Genomic DNA, 26,622 nt, shown 5'->3' with positions numbered 1-26,622 from the left:
CCAGCTACTAAGCAGGAGAAAAATGACTGCTATAGCTGAACCCAGGACAGATTCTATCCCAGCTCTCTTCAGTGTCTCCTCCTATGGGAGATGCTCTGATCCCTTCATCACTGCAGTGGCTCTTTGCTGAACTTGCTACAGTATGTCCATGTCTTTCTTGTACCGAGGAGACCAGAACTGGACACAGTACTCCAGGTGTGGCCTCACCAGCGCTGAGTAGAGAGAAAGGATCACCTCTCTCAACCTTCTGTCAACACTGTTCCTAATGCAGCTCGGGATACCATTGGCGTCCTTTGCTGCAAGGGCACGTTACTGGCTAACGTTCAGCTCGTTGTCCACCAGGACCCCCATGTTCTTCTCTGCAAAGCTGCTTTCCAGCCAGTCAGCCCCTAGCCTGTACTGGTGCATCATGTTATTCCTCCCCAGGGGCAGGACTTGGCATTTCCCTTTGTTGGACTGCATGAGGTTCCTGTCTGCCCATTTCTCCATCCTGTCAAGGTCCCTCTGAATGGCCCACCAGCCGTCTGGTCTATCAACCACTCCTCCCAATTCTGTATCATCTGCAAATTTGCTGAGGGTGCACTCTGCCACATTTTCCAGGTCATTAATGAAGTTGTTAAACAGTATTGGCCCAAGGATCAACCCCAGGGAAAACCACTAGAGGCTGGCCTCCATCTAGACTTTATGCTTCTGATCACAACCATCTGGTCCTGGCAGTTCAGACAGCCCACCTCACTGCCCACTTATCTAAATCTGTACTTTGTCAGCTTGTCTATGAGGATGTTATGGGAGACAGTGTTGAAAGCCTTGCTAAAGTCAAGATAAACAGCATCCGCTGCTCTCCCCTCATCCACCAAGCTAGTTGACTCATTGTAGAAGGCTTATCGTATTGGTGAGGCATGATTTCCCATTCCTAAATCCATGCCGATTCCTACCAAGAACCTTCTTTGGAAATGGCTTCCAGGATTCTTTTCTCCATCATCTTTCTGGGAATACAGGTGAGGCTGACCAGCCTGTAGTTCCCCAGATCCTCCTTCTTGCCTTTCTTGAAGATTGCTTTCTTCCAGTCCTTGGAAACCTTCCCTGATCACCATGACTGTTCAAAGATAACTGAGAGTGGCCTCGCGATGACATCAGCCAGCTCCCTAAGCATTCATGGGTGCATCCCATCAGGTCCCACGCACTTGTGCAGCTCCGATTTGTTCAAATGTTTCCCTAACTGGGTCCTCCTCTATTGAGGAGAATTATTCCTTGCTGCAGACTTTCCCTCTGGTCTCAGAGGCCTGGGATTCCTGAAGGCAATCCTTACCAGTAAAGACTCAGGTGCAGAAGGCACTCAGTACCTCGGCCTTTCCCATGTCCTATGTCATCAGGTTCCCTGCCCCGTTCAGCAGCAGGCCCACATTTTCTCTGGTCTTCATTTTGCTGCTGACGTACCTGGAGAAACCCTTAATGTTGCCCTTCACATCCCTTGCCAGTTTCAACTCCAGGTGGGCTTTGGCTTTCCTAACCCCATCTCTGCACACTTGGACAGTGTCTCTGCATTCCTCCTGGGTCACTTGCCCCTTTTTCCACCTCCTGTATGTTCAAGTTTAGTCAGGAGCTCCTTGTTCGTCTGTGCAGACCTTTGCTTTCTTTCCTGCTCATTGTGACGGACCATTCTTGAACTTGGAGGAGGTGACTGCTGATATATCAAACAGGTCTCCTAGACCCCCTCTGCTCTCCAGGACTATCTCCCATGGGATTCTTACAAGCAGGTCCCTGCACAGGCCAAAGTCTGCTCTCCTGAAGTCTGGAGTTGTGATCCTGCCATTTGCCTTGTTCCCTCCTCCCAGTATCATCAACTCTACCATCTCACAGTCAACGCAGCCCAGGCTGCCCCCTAACCTTCACATCACCAACCAATTTGTAAGAATTGTAAGAAAAGCTTCCTTGTTTGTAAGAACTGCGTCCAGCAGAGCGTCTCCCCTTCAGCCCTGTTTTGCTGATTACAAGCTCTCTCTTTTCCATAACACCCTGCACCCTTTGCTTGCCAACCCATTTCACCACTCCCTCGCTTGATTGTGGGTCGTCATCTCCCTCCCCTGTCATTTGAAGTTTAAAGTTCCCCTCACCAGGTTGGCCAGCCTGTTGGAAAAGATGGGTTTCCCCACTTGATTCCATTTCTCTAGCAGTCTTGAATCACAGAATCACAGAATTGTTAGGGCTGGAAGGGGCCTTTGGATATCATCTAGTCCAACCCCCCTGCCAAGAAAGGGCCACCTAGAGCAGGTTACACAGGAACGTGTCCAGGCGGGTTCCAAATGTCTCCAGAGATGGAGACTCCACAACCCACCTGGGCAGCCTGTTCCAGTGCTCTGACACCCTCAATGTAAAGAAGTTCTTCCTCACGTTGAGGTGAAACTTCTTGTGTTTTAGTTTATGGCCATTGCTCCTCGTCCTGTTGCTGGGCACCACTGGAAAGAGTCTGGTACCATCCTCCTGGCACCCGCCTTTGAGATATTTATATGCATTAATGAGATCTCCTCTCAGTCTCCTCTCCTCTAGGCTAAACAGGCCCAGCTCCTGCCATCTCTCCTCATAAGAGAGAGACTCCAGACCCCTGATCATCCTTGTGGCCCTCCGCTGGACCCTCTCCAGTAGCTCCTTGTCTTTCTCGTACTGAGGAGCCCAGAACTGGACACACTACTCCAGATGTGGCCTCACCAGGGTCGAGTAGAGGGGGAGGATCACCTCCCTCAACCTGCTGGCCACACTCCTCCTGATGCACCCCAGGATACTCTTGGCCCTCCTGGCCTCAAGGGCACACTGCAGGCTTATAGTCAACTTATCATCTACCAATATTCCCAGGTCCTTCTCAGCTGAACTGCTCTCTAGCAGGTCAGCCCGCAACCTGTACTGGTACTTGGGGTTCTTCCTCCCCAAGTGCAGTACCCTACACTTGCCCTTGTTGAACCTCATTAGGTTTGTCTCTGCCCAATTCTCCAGCCTATCAAGGTCCTGCTGAATGGGAGCACAGCCTTCAGGTGTATCAGCCACTCCCCCCAGCTTCATATCATCAGCAAACTTGCTGAGGGTACACTCTAGCCCTTCATCCAGGTCACCGATAAACAAGTTGAATAAGACCGGACCCAGTATTGATCCCTGGGGAACGACACTGACTACAGACCTCCAACTGGATTCTACTCTGCTCATCACGACCCTCTGAACTCTGCCATTCAGCCACTTGTTAATCCACCTCACTTCACTGTCCACTCATCTAACCCACATTTCCTAAGTTTACCTACGAGGATGTTATTGGAGACAGTGTCAAAAGCCTTGCTGAAGTTGAGGTAGATTACATCCACTGCTCTCCCCTCGTCGACCCATCTTGCCATGTCATCATAGAAGGCTATCACATTGGGCAAGCATGATTTCCCCTTCGTGAATCCATGCTGACTCCTCCTGATGACCTTCTTCTCTTCTACATGCTTGGTGATGACCTCCAGAATGACCTGTTCCATCACCTTTCCAGGGATGAGGCTGACTGGCCAGCACTTTCCCGGGTCCTCCTTCTTGCCCTTTTTGTACATCGGAGTAACATTGGCCTTCCTCCAGTCATCGGGCACCTCTCCCATTCTCTATGATTTTTCAAAGATGATGGAGAGTGGCAGGGCAACAACATCTGCCAGCTCCCTCAGCACCTGTGGGTGCATCCCATCAGGGCCCATGGATTTGTGGGTGTTAAGTCTGTCTAGCCTATCCTAACCCAGCCCTCTATGACCAGGGGGAAGTCTTCCTTTCTCTGGCCGCCTTCTCTTACCTCCAAGGTCTGGGACTCCTGAGAGCCGTCCTCATCAGTAAAGACTGAGGCAAAGAAGGCATTCAGTAGTTCCTCCTTCTCTGTGTCTTCCCTTACCAGGACACCCATCTGATTCAGCAGTGGCCCCACATTTTCCCTTATCTTCCTTTTGCTGCCAATATACTTGTAGTAGCCTTTCTTGTTGTCCTTGATGTCCTTTGCCAGACTCAATTCCAGGTGGGCCTTGGCCTTCCTTGTCGCATCCCTGCATACCCTGATGATATTCCTATAGTCCTCCCACTTGGCCTGTCCCTCTTGCCACATCCCATAAATTTCTTTCTTGAGTTTAAGATTTACTAGGAGCTCCCTGCTCATCCATGCAGGTCTCCTGCCCCCTTTGCCTGATTTCTTCATCATGGGGATACACTGGTCTTGGGCTTGGAGGAAGTGGTGCTTAAATATTGACTGGCTCTCTTGGACACCCTTCTCTTCTAGAGCCCTATCCAACGTGATTCCTCTAAGTAGGTGTTTGAAGAGGCTGAAGTTAGCTCTCCGGAAGTTTAGGGTTCTAGTCCTGCTTACTGTTGTGCTTTCCCCCACGCAGGATCCTGAGTTCCACCATCTCGTGATCGCTTCAGCCCCAGCTGCCCCCAACCTTTACGTCTTCAACCAGTCCCTCCTGTTTTGTTAGTACGAGGTCCAGCAACACACCTCTCCTTGTTGACTCCTCCAGCACTTGCATCAAAAAGTAATCTTCAATGATCTGCAGGAACTTCCTGGACTGTGTGTGCTGGGCCATGTTATCCCTCCAACAAATATCAGGGTGGTTGAAGTCCCCCAGGAGAACCAGGGCCTGTGACCACGAGGCTATTTCCAGCTGCCCATAGAAAGCCTCATCAACTTCCTCCTTCTGATCAGGTGGCCTATAGTAAACACCCACAACAGTGTCCCCCATATTGGCCTGTCCCTTAATTCTCAGCCATAAACTCTCAACTCGTTTGTCTGTCCCTGGGTAGAGCTTGATACATTCCAGTTGCTCTCTCACATAAAGAGCAACTTCGCTACCTCGCCTCTCTGACCTGTCCTTTCTAAAAAGTACAGTCCTTAAAGGAGGGTCCTCATGGTCATAAAATACAAAGACCGATTGTCATTGCCAGCTGGGCAACCAACTGTTGACCCACAGGATCCTTCCATTCCTCCTCAAGCCCTTGCTTCTCACTGGAAAGATCAAAGAGAACACTACCTGGGCCCCCATGCCCTCAGCTATTGCCTCCAGATGCATGTAGTCGCACTTGGTATGCTCCAGGTCTCCTCTGGCAGTATAGAATCATAGAATCATAGAATCGTTAGGGTTGGAAAGGACCTTAAGATCATCTAGTTCCAACACCCCTGCCATGGGCAGGGACACCTCACACTAAACCATGTCGCCCAAGGCTCTGTCCAACCTGGCCTTGAACACTGCCAGGGATGGAGCATTCACAACTTCCTTGGGCAACCCATTCCAGTGCCTCACCACCCTCACAGTAAAGAACTTCTTCCTTATATCTAACCTAAACTTCCCCTGTTTAAGTTTGAAGCCATTACCCCGGTCCTACCACTACAGTCCCTAACGAAGAGTCCCTCCCCAGCATCCTTATAGGCCCCCTTCAGGTACTGGAAGGCTGCTATGAGGTCTCCACACAGCCTTCTCTTCTCCAGGCTGAACAGCCCCAACTCTCTCAGCCTGTCTTCGTACGGGAGGTGCTCCAGCCCCCTGATCATCCTCGTGGCCCTCCTCTGGACTTGCTCCAACAGCTCCATGTCCTTTTTATGTTGAGGACACCAGAACTGTACACAGTACTCCAAGCGAGGTCTCACAAGAGCAGAGTAGAGGGGCAGGATCACCCCATTCGACCTGCTGGTCACGCTTCTTTTGATGCAGCCCAGGATACGGTTGGCTTTCTGGGCTGTGAGCGCACACTGCCGGCTCATGTTCAGTTTCTCATCAACCAACACCCCCAAGTCCTTCTCTGGAGGGCTGCTCTGAATCTCTTCTCCACCCAACCTGTAGCTGTGAATACTGGGATTGCCCCCACCCAGGTGTAGGACCTTACACTTGGCTTGGTTAAACTTCATAAGGTTGGCATTGGCCCACCTCACAAGCGTGTCAAGGTCCCTCTGGATGGCATCCCTTCCCTCCAGTGTCTCAACCGAACCACACAGCTTGGTGTCGTCGGCAAACTTGCTGAGGGCGCACTCAATCCCACTGTCCATGTCGCTGACAAAGATGTTGAACAGGACCGGTCCCAACACCGATCCCTGAGGGACACCACTCGTTACAGTTTTCCAACTGGACATCGAGCCGTTGACCACAACTCTCTGCCTGCGGCCATCGAGCCAGTTCTTTATCCACTGAGTGGTCCATCTATCAAATTGATGTCTCTCCAATTTAGAGACAAGGATGTTAGTGCCCATGTGAAGATTTGCAAGGAGTAAAAATCTGAGTGTCGGACAAACCTCGGAGGTATCTCCACAGCATCCTGGATCCAACCCCCAGCAAGCAGTGAACCTCCCAACACAGCAGGTCAGGTCAGCCCCACCCCTACAGCATCCCCTCCCGCTATTATCACTTGCCACTTCCTTCTGGTGCTGCTGCATGGCTCAGGCTTAGCTAGCTCAGATGCTTCATTGGACAGAGTTCCCAGACCCTCATCTGCTGCGAGGGTACTGAACCTGTTCTTTAGTTGGAGATATGCACGTGGAGCAGGAGCCTTCTTCCTTTTGCCAGAAGTCATGAGGTTCCAGCCTTCGCCGTTTCCTAGCCCAATAAGCACAGACCACCTGATCCTCCTTCAATACAGGTGAGAGTTCAGGCTGCAGGGTCTTGAAAAAGATCCGGTTGATCTCTTTCTCACCATCTCTGATACTGCGCAGTCTGCTGACCTCTTCCTGCACCTCCTGCACACGGATCCTGCGCACGGATCCTGTACCACTGCACACCTTCGGCAGGCAAGGAAACTGTATCCCTCTGCCCCAGCCTCAGCAAGAGACCCCAGGCACTCACTGTGCTCTGAGAGCTACATCCTCCCTTGGGAGTTTGGTCTGGACATTATAGGGATAGTTGCTCCCATGGCTGGAGCAGATTAACACCATTGCTCGGGACATGGATGCTGTTCTCTGCAAAGTTTCTGGCCCACATGTAAGCAAAGTGCTGCATCTGTTAGCTATGCTGTAAGAAGCAACTCAGGAAAATATCTGCAAGTACTGCTTTGTAGAAATACCCCATCATAGGCAGGTTTCTAGGTTTCTTTTTTTCTGGATAATCAGAAAGGTACCAACAGCAACTGGCCAAGAAAAAAGAGAAAATGTGTTTAATTTAGTAAGGATATAAACTGATCAGTCTATTTTTATGAGTTTCATCATTTTTCTTCTCCTGATTTTCAGTATTGGGGGGGGGGGGGGGGGGGGGATATCCCCAAAACCTACTCGGTGATGTAACTTCCATAAAAGAATGTCGTGGTTTAAGCCCAGCCAGTAACTCAGAACCACGCAGCTGCTTGCTCACTCCCCCCCTTCTTCCCCCCTGCTCCCGGAGGGATGGGGAGGAGAATCAAAAGAATGTAAATCCCACAGACTGAGATAAGAACAGTCCAGTGACTAAGGTATAATACAAAAATACTACTACCACCACCAATAATAATAATGATAAGGGAAATAACAAGGGGAGAGAATATAAAACTAAAAGGGGAAAAGGAAAAGAAAAACAATAAACACAAGTGATGCACAATACAATTGCTCACCACCTGCCGACTGATACCCAGCCCGACCCGAGCAGCGATCTGGGCCTTCCGGGTATCTCCCCCCAGTTTATACACTGGGCATGACGTGCTGTGGTATGGAATACCCCTTTGGCTAGTTTGGGTCAGGTGTCCTGTCTTTGCTTCCTCCCGGCTTCTTCTGCCCCTCCTCACTGGCAGAGCATGAGAGACTGAAAAGTCCTTGATCAGAGTAAGCAATACTTAGCAACAACTAAAAACAGTGGTGTGTTATCAGCGTCGTTCTCAGACTAAAGTCGAAAACACAGCACTGCACCAGCTACTAAGAAGGAAAAAAATGACTGCTACAGCTGAACCCAGGTCAAAGAAATACGCAGTGAGGAAAAACTTTCTGAAAAAACAAACTCTAAGTAAAATTTGGTCAGTTGAAATTTTTGTGAAAACTTTTTAGTGCCCACAAAATGACAAACTACTGTGTAGGAAAAAGCCAAATTTCTTTGTTTAAAAATAAGTCAAACACTCTATACCTGAGTTGGGAGCAAAGTTCATTATTATCTAATGATTCTAGCAAAAAACCAGAGCCACTGTGTATTACTGGCAAGAGATCCTTTCCCCTGAGAATGGCCTTTTTACCTCCTCACAAGTGACAGGATAGACAGTAACAAACTTGTTTGGGAGTTCCTAATCCAGGCAGAGAAGTTACATTCAACGTATTTTTTCACATTGTATTTCAAAAATTACAAGTACTGGAAAGACTGCAAAATCCTGTTGTTTGCGAGATTTGTGTAGGAGAGAGATTTCAGATGAGAACCCAAGCTTTCTGAATGCTTATACAAAAATAAATGTTCTTCCTGTAACTGTTTTTGCTACATCATTTCACGTGTGTTTAGTAACACTTTATAAACTATCAGAATGAACTTAGGCCTTTTGTTTCTCACCAGATTGTTCTTAAGAGTCTCTGGAAGAGGTTTTTGGCAATTTTGGTGATAGTCAGATGAACTTGAAGAATGTTTGGAGCGTGTAGGTGCTTAGGCTTTTGGTAACGGCTGGGTGTGTTAACCACTATTTACAGGACAGAGGACAGCAAATTTTTTTAATTTAATGTATCATTTTCAGAGCTCATTAGAAATTTGTGACCTCAAATTTGATGCATCACTGTCCACTAATAATACAGCGTTTAGCTAGAAAGAGGGAATATTATTTCTTTAGAAAAAAAATAATATTTTCTTCAAAAGACTAAATATTGTTGACACATTATTTACAGTACTCCTTTGACTTTTTCTTATTCTGCAGGTAAAAAATTAACATGAGTGAATGCTTAGTTAGTGCATACAAAAAATGTTTATGTAAAAGCATAAGTGGGTTAGATGGTTGACAGTGCAAAAGAGCATTCATTCTTTGCCTGGAAACCTCACTTAAAAAAAAAAAAAAGAGACAAAAAAGCCTGTTCCACGGAGCTAATACAGAAGTTTTAGAAATCCAAATCAATTTTCAGATGAGCATCCACATTAGGGGGCAGTTACATAAACTAGGTATCACTACAAATTTGAAGAAAAGGATGCTGCAAAAAATAAAATATTTCTTTCTTTTTAAGCAAATTGGCTAACTTTGCTAGCGGAAGTTCTTAATTACAGGATTCATCAATTATTCAAGTTGAAAAATGGCATTTCTCATATTAGGTGACTTCCATTAACCGTTAACCGTTAACTCTACCAAACATGGTGTTTTGCGTCATAAACAAAAGCCAGTCTTTACTTGGACTGCTTCTTCTTAGATGTAGTGGGGTAAAAAAAAAAAACCAACAAAAACCAACACACTTAAAGATAATATGATTTCCCTTTTCTAGTTTTTTCTTCCTTCATTACTGTAGCAGCATTCATTCTCCACCACCAAGATTTCACAGCACAGAGAGCAATCCTACCTTCTGTTAGTTAAACACATTCTTATATACTGCTTATTGAACACTGCACATCATTGCATTTTGTTCTTCAGAACTAAAATAAACAGCATGCTGGCAATGGTTCAGGGTACTTTGAGCTTACTTGAGGAAACTGCGGGATTGCAATAATTGCCATTCCCTGCAGGGTTTTGCTCTTTAAAAGCAAAAGCATTTACATTGAAGGTGGAAAATTCATGATGGAAGTTTTCAGGAGATTACTGATGTACCTGGAGGAATGCCAAAATGAATTTTCACTGCTGATCATAAGTTTCTTGAAAGGGTCCTAGGTGGTCAGGTCTGTTAAATCAGAAACTAAATAATTGTTACATAACATAGAATCCAAGAATAATTCAGGTTGGAAGGGACCTCAGGAGGTCTCAAGTCCAACCTCCTGCTCAAAGCGTGGTCGACGCTGAATTCAGACAGTTTGCTCAGGGCTTTACCCAGTTGGGTCTTGAAAACATCTAAGGACAGAAACTACACAAACCTCTCTGGGCAACCAGTTGCACTGCTTAACTGCCCTCCTGGGTTGTTTGTGCTCTGCTTTGTTGTCCCTCTAGCAGATATTGGGGTTGTTCAAGTCTTTCATGAGAATCAGAGCCTGTGAACATGAGGCTTATTCCAGTTGCCTGAAGAAGACCTTTACATGGCAAGGTCTTGGTAGAGGTGGGAGGTGCAGGGATGGCTTCTATGAGAAGATACCAGAAGCTGCCCCCATGTCGGAAAGAGCCAGTTTCAGCCGGCTCCGAGATGGACCTGCCGCTGGCCAAAGTCTGAGTCAACCGGAGACATTGGTAGCGCCTCTGTGATAACATATTTAGGAAAGGATAATAACGGCTGCAAAACAGCAGCTGTGAGAGAAGCGTGAGAATATATGAGAGCGATAACTATGCCGGCACCAAGGTCACGGAAGAAGGAGGGGGAGGATGTGCTCCAGGTGCTGGAGCAGAGAATCCCCTGCAGGCCATGGTGAAGACCATGGTGAAGCACATAGAATCATAGAATCAAAGAATCATAGAATAGTAAGGGTTGGAAAGGACCTTAAGATCATCTAGTTCCAACACCCCTGCCATGGGCAGGGACACCTCGCACTAAACCATGTGGTCCAAGGCTCTGTCCAACCTGGCCTTGAACACCACCAGGGATGGAGCATCCACAACCTCCCTGGGCAACCCATTCCAGTGCTTCACCTCCCTCACAGTAAAGAACTTCTTCCTTATATGTAATTTAAACTTCCCCTGTTTAAGTTTGAACCCATTACCCCTTGTCCTACCACTACAGTCCCTAAGGAAGAGTCCCTCCCCAGCAGCCTTATAGACCCCCTTCAGATACTGGAAGGCTGCTATGAGGTCTCCACGCAGCCTTCTCTTCTCCAGGCTGAACAGCCCCAACTCTCTCAGCCTGTCTTCATAAGGGAGGTGCTCCAGCCCCCTTATCATCCTCGTGGCCCTCCTCTAGACTCACTCCAACAGCTCCATGTCCTTTTTATGTTGAGGACACCAGAACTGTACACAGTACTCCAAGTGAGGTCTCACGAGAGCAGAGTAGAGGGGCAGGATCACCTCCTTCGACCTGCTGGTCACGCTTCTTTTGATGCAGCCCAGGATACGGTTGGCTTTCTGGGCTGCAAGCGCACACTGCTGGCTCATGTTAAGCTTCTCATCAACCAACACCCCCAAGTCCTTCTCTGCAGGGCTGCTCTGAATCTCTTCTCCACCCAACCTGTAGCTGTGAATACTGGGATTGCCCCCACCCAGGAGTAGGACCTTACACTTGGCTTGGTTAAACTTCATAAGGTTGGCATTGGCCCACCTCACAAGCGTGTCAAGGTCCCTCTGGATGGCATCCCTTCCCTCCAGCGTCTCAACTGAACCACACAGCTTGGTGTCGTCGGCAAAGTGGCTGAGGGCGCACTCAATCCCACTGTCCATGTCGCCGACAAAGATGTTGAACAGGACCGGTCCCAACACCGATCCCTGAGGGACACCACTCGTTACAGGTTTCCAACTGGACATTGAGCCGTTGACCACAACTCTTTGCGTGTGGCCATCGAGCCAGTTCTTTATCCACCGAGTGGTCCATCTATCAAATTGATGTCTCTCCAATTTAGAGACAAGGATGTTGTGTGGGACAGTGTCGAATGCTTTGCACAAGTCCAGGTAGATGACGTCAACTGCTCTGCCCCTGTCTATCAGTTCCGTGGCTCCATCATAGAAGGCCACCAAATTGGTCAGGCAGGATTTCCCCTTAGTGAAACCATGTTGGCTGTCACCAACCACCTTGTTGTTTTTCAGGTGCCTTAGCATGTTTTCCAGGAGAAACTGTTCCAAGATTTTGCCAGGCACGGAGGTGAGACTGACTGGTCTGTAGTTTCCCGGGTCTTCCACCTTCCCCTTCTTGAAAATGGGGGTTATATTACCCTTCTTCCAGTCATCAGGAACTTCACCTGACTGCCAGGATTTTTGGAATATGATGGATAGTGGTTTAGCAACTTCATTCGCCAGCTCCTTCAGGACCCCCGGATGGATTTCATCAGGTCCCATGGACTTGTGCACTTTCAGGTTCTTAAGATGGTCTCGAACCTGATCCTCTCCTACAGTGGGCCTACGGTCTTCATTTTCACAGTCCCTGCATTAGCTTTCCAAGACTTTCGTGGTGTGGTCAGAGCATTTGCTAGTGAAGACTGAGGCAAAGAAGTCATTAAGAACCTCAGCCTTCTCCAAATCCATGGTAGCCAGTTCTCCCGATAGCTTCCGGAGAGGGCCCATATTGTCCCTAGTCTGTCTTTTATTTGCTATGTATCTATAGAATCCTTTCCTGTTATCTTTTACATCCCTTGCCAAACTTAATTCTAGCTGGGCCTTAGCTTTCCTAACCTGGTCCCTAGCTTCTCGGGCAATGCTCCTATATTCTTCCCAGGCTGCCTGTCCTCGCTTCCACCTTCTATAAGCTTCTTTTTTCCCCTCTAAGTTTCCTCAGCAGCTCCTTGTCCATCCATGGACATCTCCTGGCCCTCCTGCTGCACTTTTTTCTTGTCGGGATGCAACACTCCTGAGCATGTAGCAGGTGATCCTTGAATATCGACCAGCAGTCTTGGGCCCCCCTGCCCTCTAGGACTATATCCCATGGAACCTTACTAAGGAGGTTCCTGAAGAGGCCAAAGTCTGCTTTCTTGAAGTCCAGGGCAGTGAGCTTGCTGCATGCTCTTCTCACTGTCCTGAGGATCTCGAACTCTACCATCTCGTGATCAGTACAGCCAAGGCTGCCCTGGAGTGTCACATTTCCAACCAGTCCCTCCCTGTTGGTGAGCACAAGGTCAAGCATGGCACCTCTCCTTGTCGGCTCCTCTATTGCTTGAAAGAGGAAGTTGTCTTCCACACAATCAAGGAACCTCCTGGATTGCTTGTGCCTGGCCATACCATCCCTCCAACAGATGTCAGGATGGTTGAAGTCCCCCATGAGGACAAGGGCCTGTGAGCGTGAGGCTGCTCCTATCTGTCTGTAGAGCGCTTCATCCACAGAGTCCTCTTGATCAGGCGGCCTGTAACAGATCCCCACCATAATGTCCCCCATTGCTGTTTTCCCTTTGATCCTGACCCACAAACACTCTGTTACCTCATCACCCATCCCCAGACAGAGTTCCATACTCTCTAGCCTATCACTGACATAGATAGCAACGCCCCCTCCCCATCTGCCTGGCCTGTCTTTTCTAAACAGCCTGTAACCTTCCATTCCGACACTCCAGTCATAGGAGCCATCCCACCATGTTTCTGTGATACCAATGACATCATATTCCCATAGCCTTTCACACATCTCTAATTCCTCTTGCTTGTTCCCCATACTACAGGCGTTTGTATAGAGGCACCTTAGCCGAGCTCCAAATGAAGCCGACTCAGTGGCTGGGGCAGCTGAAACATCTCTGCATCGCTCCAAGCACTTGTTACAGGTGCTGGCAACTGACTGGGAGTGTTGGGATGGATCAATGCTCCCCTCCCCCAACACATCTAGTTTAAAGCTTTCTTGACCAGCCTGGCAAGCCTCCTACCAAAACAGCTCTTCCCCTTCTTTGTCAGACCAGCTCCACCAGCCTCCAGTAGACCTGGCCTGCCAAATGGAGCCCCATGTTCTAAATAGCCAACATTCTCACCCTGCAGCCCATGGAGCCGCTCCACCATGTGGAGCAGGTGGGTGTGCCCTGAAGGAAGCTGCAGCCTATGGAGAGCTCATGATAGAGTAGGCTCCTGGCAGGAACAGTGGCCCCGTGGAGAGGAGCCCACGCTGGAGCAGGTTTTCTGGCAGGACCTGTGACCCAGTGGGGAGACCCACACTGGAGCAGTCTGTTCTGAAGGACTGCACCCTGTGGAAGGGACCCATGCTGGAGCAGTTCGTGAAGAAGTAAAGCCTGTGGGAAGGACCCACGTTGGAGAAGTTTGTGGAGGACTGTCTCACGTGGGTGGGGCCCCATACTGGAGCAGGGGAAGAGCTTGAGGAGGAAGGAGAGGCAAAGACAACATGTGATGAACTGACTGCAACCCCCATTCCTCATCCCCCTGCACCACTCAGAGGGAAGAGGTAGAAGAGTTGGGAGTGAACTTGAGCCTGGGAAGAAGCGGGGGGGGGAGGGGGGGGAGAGTGTTTTCAGATTTGTTCCTATTCCTCATTATCCTAGTCTGTTTAATTGGCAATACATTAAATTATTTTCCCCAAGCCAAGTCTGTTTTGCCTGTGACAGTAATTGCTGAATGATCTCCTTGTCCTTATCTCAACCCATGAGCTTTTCATCACATTTTTCTCCCCTGTTCTGTTGAGAAGGGGGAGTGATAGAGTAGTTTGTCGGGCACCTGTCAGCCAGCCAAGGCCAACCCACTACGAGACTTCATCTACTTCTTCCTGATCAGCCAGTCTGTATCAGATACTCACACCATCACCCACGTTGGTATGTCATCTAACCCGGACCCTCATCCTTCCCTAGGCAAAGCTCCATGCATTCCAGGTCCTCTTTCATATAGAGCATCTTCTTGTCTTGTTTTCCATAAAGATTCCGTATCCATCCATTGCAGCACTCCAGTTGTATGAGACATCCCACAATATCTCTCTGATCCCTGAGATCGTAGCCCTGCAAATGCTCACAGATGTCTAATTCCTCTTGGTTTTCCCCAAGTTGTGTGCATAGGTGTGCAGGCACTTCAAAGAGGCACCCAATCGTACCATTTTCTCCAAAAGGGCATGGAAGCTTTACCATAATGCTGATCTCCTGACACTTCCTATGCATGTGCTTGAAGTTTTGTTGATTACAAGGACCCTCCTGCTTATCCCACATCCTTTGCTTGCCCATTTGGTCTATGACTTTCTCACTTGACTGTTGTTCGTCACTTCCCCATCATTCCTAGCATAAAGCTCTCCTTACCAGGTTGTCCAGCCTGTTGGCAAAGCTGTTTGTGCCCCACTAGGTCATGTGGATCCTGTCTCTCCCTAGCAGTCCTCCATCCTCAAAGAAGATCCCATGGCCATAGTGGCACAAAGTCTAGTTGGAGGCCAGTAAATAGCGGTGTACCCCAGGGGTCAATACTGGATCCAATACTGTTCAATGTCTTCATTAGTGATCTGGATGATGGGGCAGAGTGTATCCTCAGCAAGTTGGCTGATGACACAAAACTGTGAAGAGTGGCCAATACATCACAGGGTTGCGCTGCCATCCAGAGGGACCTTGACAAGATGGAGAAATGGGCTGACAGGATCCTCATGTACGTCAACAAGGAGGAGTGCCAAGCCATGCCCCTGGGGAGGAACAGTCCCATGCACCGATACATGCCAGAGGGGGCAGCCAGCTGGAAAACAGCTTTACAGAAAAGGACCTGGGGGTCCTGGTAGACACCAAGTTTAACATGAGCCAGCAGTGTGCCCTTGCCACAGAGGGCTAATGCTATCCAGGGCTGCATTAGGAAAAGTATTGCCAGTAGGTCCAGGTAGGTAACCCTTCCCCTTTATTCAGCGTCATTTGTGTACTGTGCACCTAGAGTCCTGTGTCCGGTTCTGGGTTCCCCAGTACAAGAGAGACATACGGGCCATGAGTTGGCACTGCTTAACTGTCCTCAAGGTGAAAATAATTTATCAAGTTAGGACCTCTCTTTTTTAAGTTCATACCCGGTGTCTATTACCTTCCTGCTGTGCATCGTTGTGAAGAGTCTGACTCTGTCTTTGTGAAACCTTGCAGATATTGAAAGGCTTCTATTAGTTCTCCCCTAAACTTTCTCTTTTTCAGGCTGAACACACCTAGTTCCCTCAGCCTCTCCTCATAAGGTATTTGCTCCAGCCCCCAACCATGTCAGTGGCCCTCTACTGGACTTGCTTCTGTGTATCAACAAACATCCTTTGTGTATTGAGAGGGATCCAAACCTAGACTGGATACATCTCTTAGCCAATAAATGCAGTAGATCTTGGTGTAGAATATTTAGATACTGAGGATGCAAAAGGTTTCAAGAGACGTACCTTGCCATCTTTTTAATTTTATTTTTATTCTTTAACATTTAGGTGCCTTGACTCAAGCCATTCGCAATTTTGCAAAAAGCCTTGAGGGTTGGCTTTCCACTGCCATGAACAATATTCCACAGAGAATGATACAAACCAAGGTAAACAAAGTTTACTGCAGTTTTCTTCACTTTATGTAATTGTACACTAGGTGTCATTTAAGATCTAAAAGTAGCAGCATTTTAACTTTTATGCTAAATGTCATATTTAGGTTGAACTTCAAACATGAAGCATGGGATTAGAAATAACTTTGCTTGCCAAAAAAAAAAAAATCAACAGGAAAAACTGTACTTGTTCCATTATACGTGAATTGCAATATCTGAGGGCTCATAAATTAATACATTAATTTTAAAATTAAAATAGATTAAATAGAAGACCTGCTGATAATACAATGTGTTAGGATAAATGGATTTCTTCATAGGTTGCTGCTGTAAGTGCCTTTGCCCAGACTTTGAGAAGATACACATCTCTTAATCACCTGGCTCAGGCAGCTCGGGCTGTGCTTCAAAACACTTCTCAGATCAACCAGATGCTCAGTGATCTCAACCGTGTTGATTTTGCCAATGTACAGGTACCTGTGGCTTTAAAAAACAGACTTTAAAAAAAAATTGTTTCCCTCAAAAACTTTGATTTTTGTTGTTAGTTTTTATTATTCCACCAAGAAAGCGGGAACATTTTGCTGATTTTTATATATGCAGTGATTCAGTTGAAACTTTTGAGCTTGCACTTTGGCTGTAAGGAAAATAAAACCTCTGAACCATTATGTATTTCCTTTTTCTCTGAAGGCTTATCTTTCAGATCATGCATTCTGCCAATTTTTATTTAATGAAGATGAAAGTGTAGAGTACACGTGTTCTTAGAATGAACAGCATGAATAATGCCTGAAGATGAAATCTTGGATAATAGCATAGCTTCTGATCTTCCCTAAAAAAAATTGATCATACAGCACTATTTCTAGTATAGATTGCTTCATTACATTTATTTTTATTTCACAGATAATACCATTGGTATTAATACTTTCCTTAATTGTTTGTGTTTACATTTCCAGACTTTCCTAAGTAACTGGTTAGAACTAGTTTCCAGTTATCTGTAAAACATCAATTTATTATTTTTTCATTAGGTTTAGAAAAAGGTTTCCCTTTTACCTCTTTCTTCTCCTTAGAAGAAACAACATTTTTTTCCTCCTGTTGCTCAACTAACTGACATGGCCCAGATTACTGGTAGTCATACATTTGTCTTCTTTCATGAACAAACATTTTAACACATTTTATCTTAACAGAAGTTCAGAAGTTCACTAGCAACAGTTAAATTCTTTTTGCTTGTTGTCAAAGACCTTTGAATAAATAAAATTTAACACAGATATAGTTATATAGCATAATGGTGTGTAAATTACCTAAGATTAGTATGTGACAAATATATGGTATATTAAATATTGTTCTGTGGTAAGATATAGGGTCTATAAATGTTGAGATGTTAACTTGGCGTGTGATAGCTGAAGTTTAAGAATATGGCCTATATTAAGCCGATATTGGTTTTCTCTAAGTTCCATTTAACAGAAGTGTCCTATTGGTCTTATTTAAACTTTAAAATATAATCACATTTAATGTTAATAGTGTGAATTGCTGATTATTGTACATGGACTGTGTTTGTCCAATTATGTGCTATTTATATTACTCATTGAGCAATGTGTAATATATTGCAGTCTATGGATAAACAAAACAATAACTTTTTGCATAGAAAACAAAGCTCTTTTTAAGTGAGGTGATTAAAAAATATCGCAGAAATTGTACTTGGTCTTAACTCCTTCAAATAAATAGGAACCATGGTACTTTGGTTTCTTGATTACTCTTTATTTCTTATTCTCTCAACTTCCATTTGACTGCCCTTTCCATTCCTTGTTCCTGTAGTCCCAAGCATGTCAATTCCTGAAAATTTTTACTAGAAAAATTACAAAAGAAGTTGAAAATTCTTTCATGAAAATTAATATGGAACATTGCAATGTATTTGTGCTTTTTCCCATTGTATTTTTGTGTGCGTATACTTTATTTGATGCCCATTTTTATACTTTGGGTTCCTTACTCTCATTTTCTTCCAACAAAATTAAGAGAGACATGAAAATAAAAATACTCATTAGTTTGCCTAATAAGTGTATTTCATCCTTTTCATTTAAATGTTCAGTCTTTAAGAATAATTTACATTTTGTGGTTTGCTTTCATGTTTGCCATGTGTTGTAACAGGAACAGGCTTCCTGGGTGTGTCAGTGTGATGACAATATGGTTCAAAGACTAGAAACAGATTTCAAGGTGACTCTTCAGCAGCAGAGCACTCTGGAGCAGTGGGCTGCCTGGCTTGATAATGTAATGATGCAAGCATTGAAACCGTATGAAGGAAGACCCAGCTTTCCTAAAGCAGCACGGCAATTTCTTTTAAAATGGTCTTTCTACAGGTAGTTCTTAATAGTCTTCTAAATTATTTTAGCTATTTTATTAGTTGCTGAACTGTATGCTGCAATAATGTTGACAAAATTAATATCAGACAATAGTTTCCAAGAAATTAAGAGCCTCCCCCCCAAAAAAGATTAGTGTTGTCAACGTTAAACACAGGGCTATGTACAACTCAGCAGAGGATGAAATGATCCTCGTAGATTTGATTTGATTGTAGATTTGATTCCTGATTTGGAAGCATGCTATGAAACATTTTGGATTGAATAGCTATACAGTTGTAAAGCCAATGTTCTTAATACTATTTATTAAATTATCATGGCTTCTATTTGTATTACATAGGGAAAAAATATGTTTAATGTGCAAAAAGAACATAAAGCGATAGTCCATGTCATCTGCTACTGTATCAGTTATCATAGTAAAGCTAGGGTTTTTTTTCAAAATGGTACATTGTAGCATCTACTTTCTGAGGATATCATACTGTCCTGGTTTCAGCTGGGACAGAGTTTTCATCCACAATCTGCATTTTTCTATTAGAAGGTGTACACAAACTTATTTAAATTTACAAGTTTAAAAATCATATCGATTAAAAACTTTGGACTAGGAATGTGAGCACAACAGACACAATATTTTGAAAGACTGCTTCATTTAAAATTAAATAATATTAATACAATTTTATTATTTAAAATTTTAACAAAGAACTTCCTTTCACTAAGGTCAGTTTTTACATGCACTCACATATTGGTAATTGTGCATATATCAAAACAGAACCCTTCCTGTCTTTTTGAAAATTTAGCTTCTAGTTGTGTAATGTGGTCTCCAACCATGCTTTCAGAAAATAATTGTCTTCCCCGGACATTTCTTTCTGAAGACACAATAAATCCGCTGTTTGTGGATAGCATTACTTTAAAAAATATTATTCTTGAAGTGCATATTCCATATGAATAAATTAATAAAGAATTCTGATTTTTTTTTTTCCTCCATATTTAAATAGCTCAATGGTGATTCGAGATTTAACCTTACGCAGTGCTGCTAGCTTTGGCTCTTTTCATCTGATCCGCTTGCTTTATGATGAGTACATGTTTTACTTAGTAGAACATCGTGTTGCTCAGGCAACAGGAGAGACACCTATCGCAGTTATGGGAGAGGTAAGATAATATGCAAGACAATGGATTGGTGAATTCAGTGATCAATTTGGATATGCATCTACGTTTTTAACATTTACATGGAGCTATGGGATATTTTGTAATATAACTGTTGCAGATTGAGTTGCAAATACATTGACATCTTCAAATTTGGGTTATATACCTTAATCCATGTTTCCTTGGCTGATTGCTTTTCAGAGTACTAAAACCACAATTGCTTCTAACACTGATTCTCTGCAAACGAGATTGCTCAAAAAAAAAAAAAAAAAAAAAGCAGATCAACCTGCTGGGTAGAAACCTTTTTTGAGTTCTGGAAAACTAAATATTTTAAATGAAAATAAAAAAGGAACAGAATCATACAAAACTTGCTTTCGGGGATTTGCTTACTCATATTTACACATACTTGAAATTCCAATACAAATATTTAGACAAATGGGTAGTCCCACTGACTTCAGAAGGCTGGTTCACATGAAGAAGTTAGTTTTGCTTCAATGGCACTGTTCACATGTATTGCTTGTACGTGGCAAGGCTGGGGGGCGGGGGGAGGTGGGGACAGGGCAGGGGCTGCAGGGGTGGCCTCTCTGAGAAGAGGTATGGGATTGCCCTGTGCCAGACACAGCCAGTTCTAGCCGGCTTGGCAATGGACCCACCACAGGCCAAAGCTGATCCAATCAGCAAACTTTCAGATACCTCTGTGAAAATATATTTAAGAAAGGGCAGAAAACACCAGACAGGCACAGGAGGAGGGAATAAAAAGAGAGTGAGAAACAGCAGAGGGAACATCAAGGTCAGAGCAGTAGGAGATGATCCATGGTGGAGCAGATATTCCCTGCAGCCTGTGGAGAACCTCCAGAGCAGAGGGATATTCCCAAAGGAACTGCAGCCTGTAGAGAACCAGAGGAAAAGTGTGAGAAGGAAGGAGCAGCAGCGAAAAAACACTATGTACTGACCACAAGGCCTCACTGAAGGGATTGAGTGTAACTTGCAACAGTAACATAGGGGGAAGAGAGGTGCTTGGAGTGAAGTCGAGCCTGGGAAAGGGGGAAGAAAGATGTTTTCCTGAAGTGTTTAAATGTTTTGTTCTTTTTCGCTTCCCACTACTCAAATCAGCAATTGGATATTTATTTTAATTGGCAATAAATTAAATTCCCTGTGTTTTCTTGCCTTTGACAGTAATTGGTAAGTGATCTCCCCGTCTTTATCTTCATCCACGAGCTTTCTCACTCCAGTTCTTCCTATTTTCTCCGCCATCCCTCTGGACAGGGGGTAGGGAAGTAAGCAAATGGCTGGATGAGTGCTTGGCTGTTAACCAGGGCCAACCGACAACATGCATGAAATGAAAGTAGCACAGAAGTACTTGCAGGATTGGACATTGCATATTTTCATGCTTATATTTCAATGTATTTCATTTAAAATAAACAGAGCAAAAGTCTCAATTCAGAACCACTGTGTCTTATATATGTCCATCGTATTTGCAAACTGAAGCTTACGTCAGACCTCTTTTTTACAGTAGCTCACCTAACCGTTAATTTTGTGTGGGTCGCTTAAGAATTCACATTATCTTAGGAGTTATCATCAAGGAACAGTACTTTTTAAGTGGTAGAAAATGGATAGATGTGAACATACGATTCTATGTGCTTTTTCATAGAGATGGGGAGTCTTGACTTAATTTGTAGTTTGATTGATATGGCATGCTTTAGAAAAAATAAATGACTGTTTCTGATTAGATATTTGATTAAACTCTGCCATTACATTTATAGCAAAGTATTGCAAAAATGTAGTATCGCTATGATCTTGTTTTCTTGACAGACACGGTATAGGTTAAATGTAATGTTTTTGGTGTACTGTGGGACTTCCTATAATGTTTTGATAAATTTAAGATGGATATGATCTTAGAGAGAAATTATGTCATCTAAAGCTTTGAGAGGTGAGAGGATAACAGGGAAGATGATGTAAATATTCATTAAATCTACGGCTTCTTGTATTTCTCTGCATTTACTGACTGTGGTTGAAATATAATAGGAAAGACTAAGGCTAGTTTGACAAACGCTTGAAGCCAGTATAAACTGGCTTTGCAGCTGAGAAAAGCACTCTGTCTTCTCCTCTCTCATCCCCTTAGCTTTGGACATTGATGCTGGCACAAGTACTCAGGCAGTCCTGTGGTTAACTGGATCAGAGAATTCATCCTGTGCAAAATAACCCCATTAAAATGGTGGGGTTTTTCCTTGGGTCAGTTCTGTCATGTGGTTCTTTGCATCGCCATGTGAACACTTAAGGCGAAAGGATGGGTATGGGGAGGCGAGGAGGGAGTATGTGTGAGGGAACCTGGAAGGATAGGGCTGCTGCTGCTTATGCTGGTTTAGTGTTCACTGAGGTTTTATCTTTCTGTATTTCTGAAAAGGACTGAATCAAGTATGGTTAGAAATATATTTATCTAAATATTGTACTCCTTTCATTTGAGATTCGCTCATCAAATTATGCTCTGCTGCTTCTCATTGAAAAGAAGGGTAGATGACTCAGACAAGGAAAGGGAGAAAGGAAGGTTGCATTTACTTGTGAGCAATTTTTCACTTTGTTATTTGTGTAAGTAAACTAGAATGTGCTGTAATGACCATAAACCCTACTTTCAGTGGTGCTGCTTATTTACTTTACATATAGTTTTGCTACACTATAACTGCCTTTAGTGAGACACCTTCTCAGAGGAACTTTTAAAGGAGCTTTTGATTAAAATATTGCAGTTTAAAAATGGACACTAGTCATATTTTCCAGCATTCTACATAAGAAATATCTCACTCAAAGCAACAAAGACCTTGACATAAGTCACCCAAAAAAGCAAAATCATATGTTCAAGTTTATATTCCATGGTTTTAATTGCTGAGGATTTTTTATTTTAATGTTAATTTCCTTAATATGAACAGGAATATGATGGGATGGAAAATGAAATGGTATACTATGGTTGTGACTGCAGTCACATGCATGTACTTTCATACTAGCCACAAACCATTGGAGCATAGTACTGGCTTCATCATAGATAATCTAAGGTCGTGTTTGTGTAGGACTGTGTCCACACTTTTTATTGTTTATTTTGCAGTTTGGTGATTTAAATTCTATATCCCCTGGAAATATGGATAAAGGTAAGCAGTCAAATCTCTCAAATGTACAGTTTTATATAGAACTAATGTGTCTCTTGGAGCAAAACAAGTTCTTATTTTTTGAAAATATAGTAAAGCAGAATCTAAATCTGTATCATAATTTATGTGTATATTACTATTATATGGGTACAATATGCTATACATGATACATAGTATATAATAATGACTAAATACTCTAGGTTCTTAATAGGAAACCTTTTTTAAAATGTTTATTGTTTACACAAGAAAATTTCAAAATTTCACCCAGAATTTAGCTGTATATCCTGGTGAGAGAGTTGAAGGGCATGGACAGTTGGAAAAAGAAAGATATGATGAGCATGTACATATATTGACATTTGTAGTGAATTAGGAGTTTGAGAAGTGAAGATGGCAAAATTGTATTCAAGCACTTGCCAAATAGCTTACTAATTGTTACTAAAGGATATAGTAAGAAATGAGTTTTTGTCCTCTTTGCAGATTGAAGGCTTGGTTTGTTCTCCATTCTTACACTGGTTGTATGATTTGGAGCAAGTCAACCCCTCTTCATTTCACTTTCCTTATCAGTAAAATGGGATAACATTAGAGAGGGTTCGTTATCCTATTTATCTGTAGTATTTATTGACTTTTCCCAATAAAATGTTGATCTTTCAGTTTCTATTTTATCAGGTTGCTACACTTCCCTGTGTTTTCATATTTCATGTTATTTGCAAAATGAAGACATTTGTGTTTAGATTTTTCCTTTTGTGCTATTTTTTTCTTGTTTGTTTTGGTTTTGCTTTGTTGGTTTTTTTTTTTGGGTTTTTTTGGTTTTTTTGGGTTTTTTTGTGCAGATGATGGCAGTGAAGTTGAAAGTGAAATAGAAGAAGAGCTGAATGAAAATGGAGAGCCACAAGCCAAGAGGGAGAAAACAGAACTAAACCAGGCATTTCAGGTGGGCTGCATGCAGCAGCCAATGCTTGAGAGTGGAGTAGAGCAGAGCCTCCTGAACCCGCTTCATAATGAGCACATTGTTACAAATTCTCAGACTATCAGACAGTGCAGCGCTACTGGAAATACATATACTGCAGTGTAATATTGAAGTGCCCACCCAATTACATTAGCACTGTTGATGCTGGACTTAAAAGGGGGAGGGGAATAGGTCTGAAAGTTGACTTATCAAATTTTAGCTGTGCTGAACATTACCTTTTATTGGAGTTCTGAAATGAAATGGGTATATGCATTTTGCCAGATGTTTAAAACAAATTTCTAAGCAAAATAATTTTGCATTGGTTACTCGATATTGAGTTTTCCTAGTTTTGAGTGTCAATGAAGATTTTTGCAAAGCTTTTAATGTTAATGCTTTTGTCCTCTTAAAATTAAAATATCTTTTTTTCATAATTTAAAAATATTTTAATGTTAATTATTTGTCATAATGATTTCATATACATAGGTTTTTAATTAGGTGCACTTCTGTGAAATATTAAAATAAATACTTTGACTTATACTGGAGGCATACTCATTTGACAGCAGATGCATCAAATTTGTTATAAAAGGTGCTTTTCATTGAACAGAACTAGAAGACACTATTTTGATGAAATTGTTAGCATTCAGGGGGTATTTTTATCATAATGTTGGAGGGTTGGGAAGATCTACTGTTTTCTTTCCCTAAGGAAGAAGTGTTTTCTCTGCATTTACAAATGCAGAATGAGTGATAGAATTGTAACAATGTGGAAATTTTTACATTGCAGGCATACCTAATTATCTGATCACCACGTAAACAATACAAACTTCCTTTAAAATCGACAGCTCCAGATTTTATTTACATGCCAGTTCCCCTGTTTTTTGAGAGTACTGATTCTATATTTGAGACCACTGCACAGATGTTATTGGTCGTTGAGTGGTACTGTAGTTGATGATAGGAACTGAACCAGAAAAGAAGTGACTTGATTATGCTGAACTGGACATGCAGGAAAAATTCCCTTTGGATGAATTTCTTCTATTCCAGGTCTTTTCCTACTACTAGTTCAATCTGCTGCTTTCATAAATGATAATTTATAGAATGTAAGGAATGTAGCAACCTGCATCATTTTCTTTTCAAAATATATTCCCTGATTATTAAAGTAAATTTAATTTTTTTGCAAAAAAGTAATAAGGTAGTGTAACTGGCACACCTCACTTGTACTTATTCCCAATTTGAATAGGTGGCTAGACGGACCGTTGCCATTTAAGAATGTACATCAGGGATCATTGTACCTCGGCTATTACATGGTGCCTTAAATAGAACTGAAGCTAAGATTTAGTATTTTTTGTTATTCTTAATAACTCTTGAAATTTATTCAACAAGGTGTGCCTGTCACTTTCAAATTTCTTAAGTATTATTAAGGGCAGGTTACATAGTCTTCAAAGAAATAAAAGGGGGTTTTATTCTTAAGTGATTTTAATATCCCTCTTAAAATTAATAATACAAATATTTTTTTCTTGTTTCTAGCTGAATTTCACTTTATTACAAATAAAATTTGCTTGGGAACTTGAAAAGCAAAACTAGCTTTAATACCAACTTCAAATGCTGTTAACAAAGTAAATGGACCCTAGTCATAAGCACGGCCATATATTTCTAAACCCTTGTCAGCTTTTAATTTTAAGAAGTCACACTAAATAAACGAGCAGGTACATAATGCAGCATATATTTTCAATTTCTATATGTGGTAGGGTGTCAGCCTGATGCTATGTTTTAATGATTACATCTTATAGTGATAGTTTATACAGTCCATATTAATTGACATTAAACATCTCTGATTTTTTCAAGCATTTTCATTATTTTTAAAGAAGACACATGGATTTGCTAAGCTAAAATAGTGAAAATATAAATAATTAAAAGCTAAAAAGTGAAGGAGAGAATAAAAAAATCAATTTTATAGAAAGAACTGTATAAAGAAATTTAGGAAGTTTCTTGTTTTATGTAGCATGACTGTGGATTGATTTTTTTTTTTTTTAATGTGTGAACACCATGTGAAATGAACAGTGTATTTTTAGCAAAGAAATTTGTTGCTACAGCTTTCATATGCTCCAAGAATGGTTACAGATCAACTAAGACATCCTAACATTTTTTGAGGTACAAAATTAAATGTAAATTACTTAGCAAAATTTGGAGGCCAACCCATCCTGCTCCATTCTACGTAGGCAAATTTACTACTGATGTCAGTAGATGCTGTTTGTCTTGGCAAAAAGTGCAAATGAGGTTAATACTCATTTATCTCTAAATTCACCTGTGCAATGAATCCTCATAGATTTTGTTCTCCCAAATATCACTGCATCCTGGTTTTTTCCCTTAGAAATCAGCATCCTTCACCAAAAATCCTAAAAAAATAACCTATTATAAATATTTACTACCATTTATTTTGCATTATAAGATTTTAACAAGTAAACTAAAATGAAATATTCAGCATTTTTCATTTTTAACTGTCCTGGGTTCAGCTGTAGCAGTTATTTTTCTCCTTCTTAGTAGCTGGTGCAGTGCTGTGTTTTCAACTTTAGCCTGAGAACAATGCTGATAACACATCAAGCTTTTTAGTTTTTGCTAAGTAATGTTTATTCCGATCAAGGACTTTCTCAGTCTCATGCTCTGCCAGGGAGGAGGGGAAGCTGGGAGGAAGCAGAGACAGGACACCTGACCCAAACTAGCCAAAGGGGTATTCCATACCACAGCATGTCATGCCCACTATATAAAGTGGGGGGAGTTACCCAGAAGGCCCAGATCTCTGCTCGGGTCAGGCTGGGTATCGGTCGGCGGGTGGTGAGCAATTGTATTCTCTCCCCTTGCTATTTCCCTTATCATTATTATTATTGGAGGTAGTAGTAGTGGTTTTGTATTATACCTTAGTTACTGGACTGCTCTTATCTCAACCCGTGGGAGTTACATTCTT

The 26,622-nt window shown here is 42.9% G+C and overlaps 1 protein-coding gene across 1 annotated transcript in view; it reads left to right on the top strand.

The window, feature by feature from the left end:
• LOC115619110 (transcription factor RFX3-like) overlaps positions 1 to 23,792 on the top strand; it is a 165,545-nt gene extending 141,753 nt beyond the window's left edge. Inside the window, exons 12-17 of the mRNA XM_030511155.1 lie at positions 16,007 to 16,104; positions 16,425 to 16,574; positions 18,241 to 18,449; positions 19,439 to 19,592; positions 22,681 to 22,723; positions 23,551 to 23,792. Coding sequence (XP_030367015.1) covers positions 16,007 to 16,104; positions 16,425 to 16,574; positions 18,241 to 18,449; positions 19,439 to 19,592; positions 22,681 to 22,723; positions 23,551 to 23,792 — 896 coding nt within the window. The remainder of the gene's footprint in view (positions 1 to 16,006; positions 16,105 to 16,424; positions 16,575 to 18,240; positions 18,450 to 19,438; positions 19,593 to 22,680; positions 22,724 to 23,550) is intronic.
• Positions 23,793 to 26,622: the final 2,830 nt, after the last annotated feature.

The sequence above is a fragment of the Strigops habroptila genome, chromosome W, assembly GCF_004027225.2.
Source record: "Strigops habroptila isolate Jane chromosome W, bStrHab1.2.pri, whole genome shotgun sequence".
Taxonomy (NCBI): domain Eukaryota; kingdom Metazoa; phylum Chordata; class Aves; order Psittaciformes; family Psittacidae; genus Strigops; species Strigops habroptila.
The sequence above is the reverse complement of the archived record's forward strand: the minus strand, read 5'-3'. Positions and strand labels throughout refer to the sequence as shown.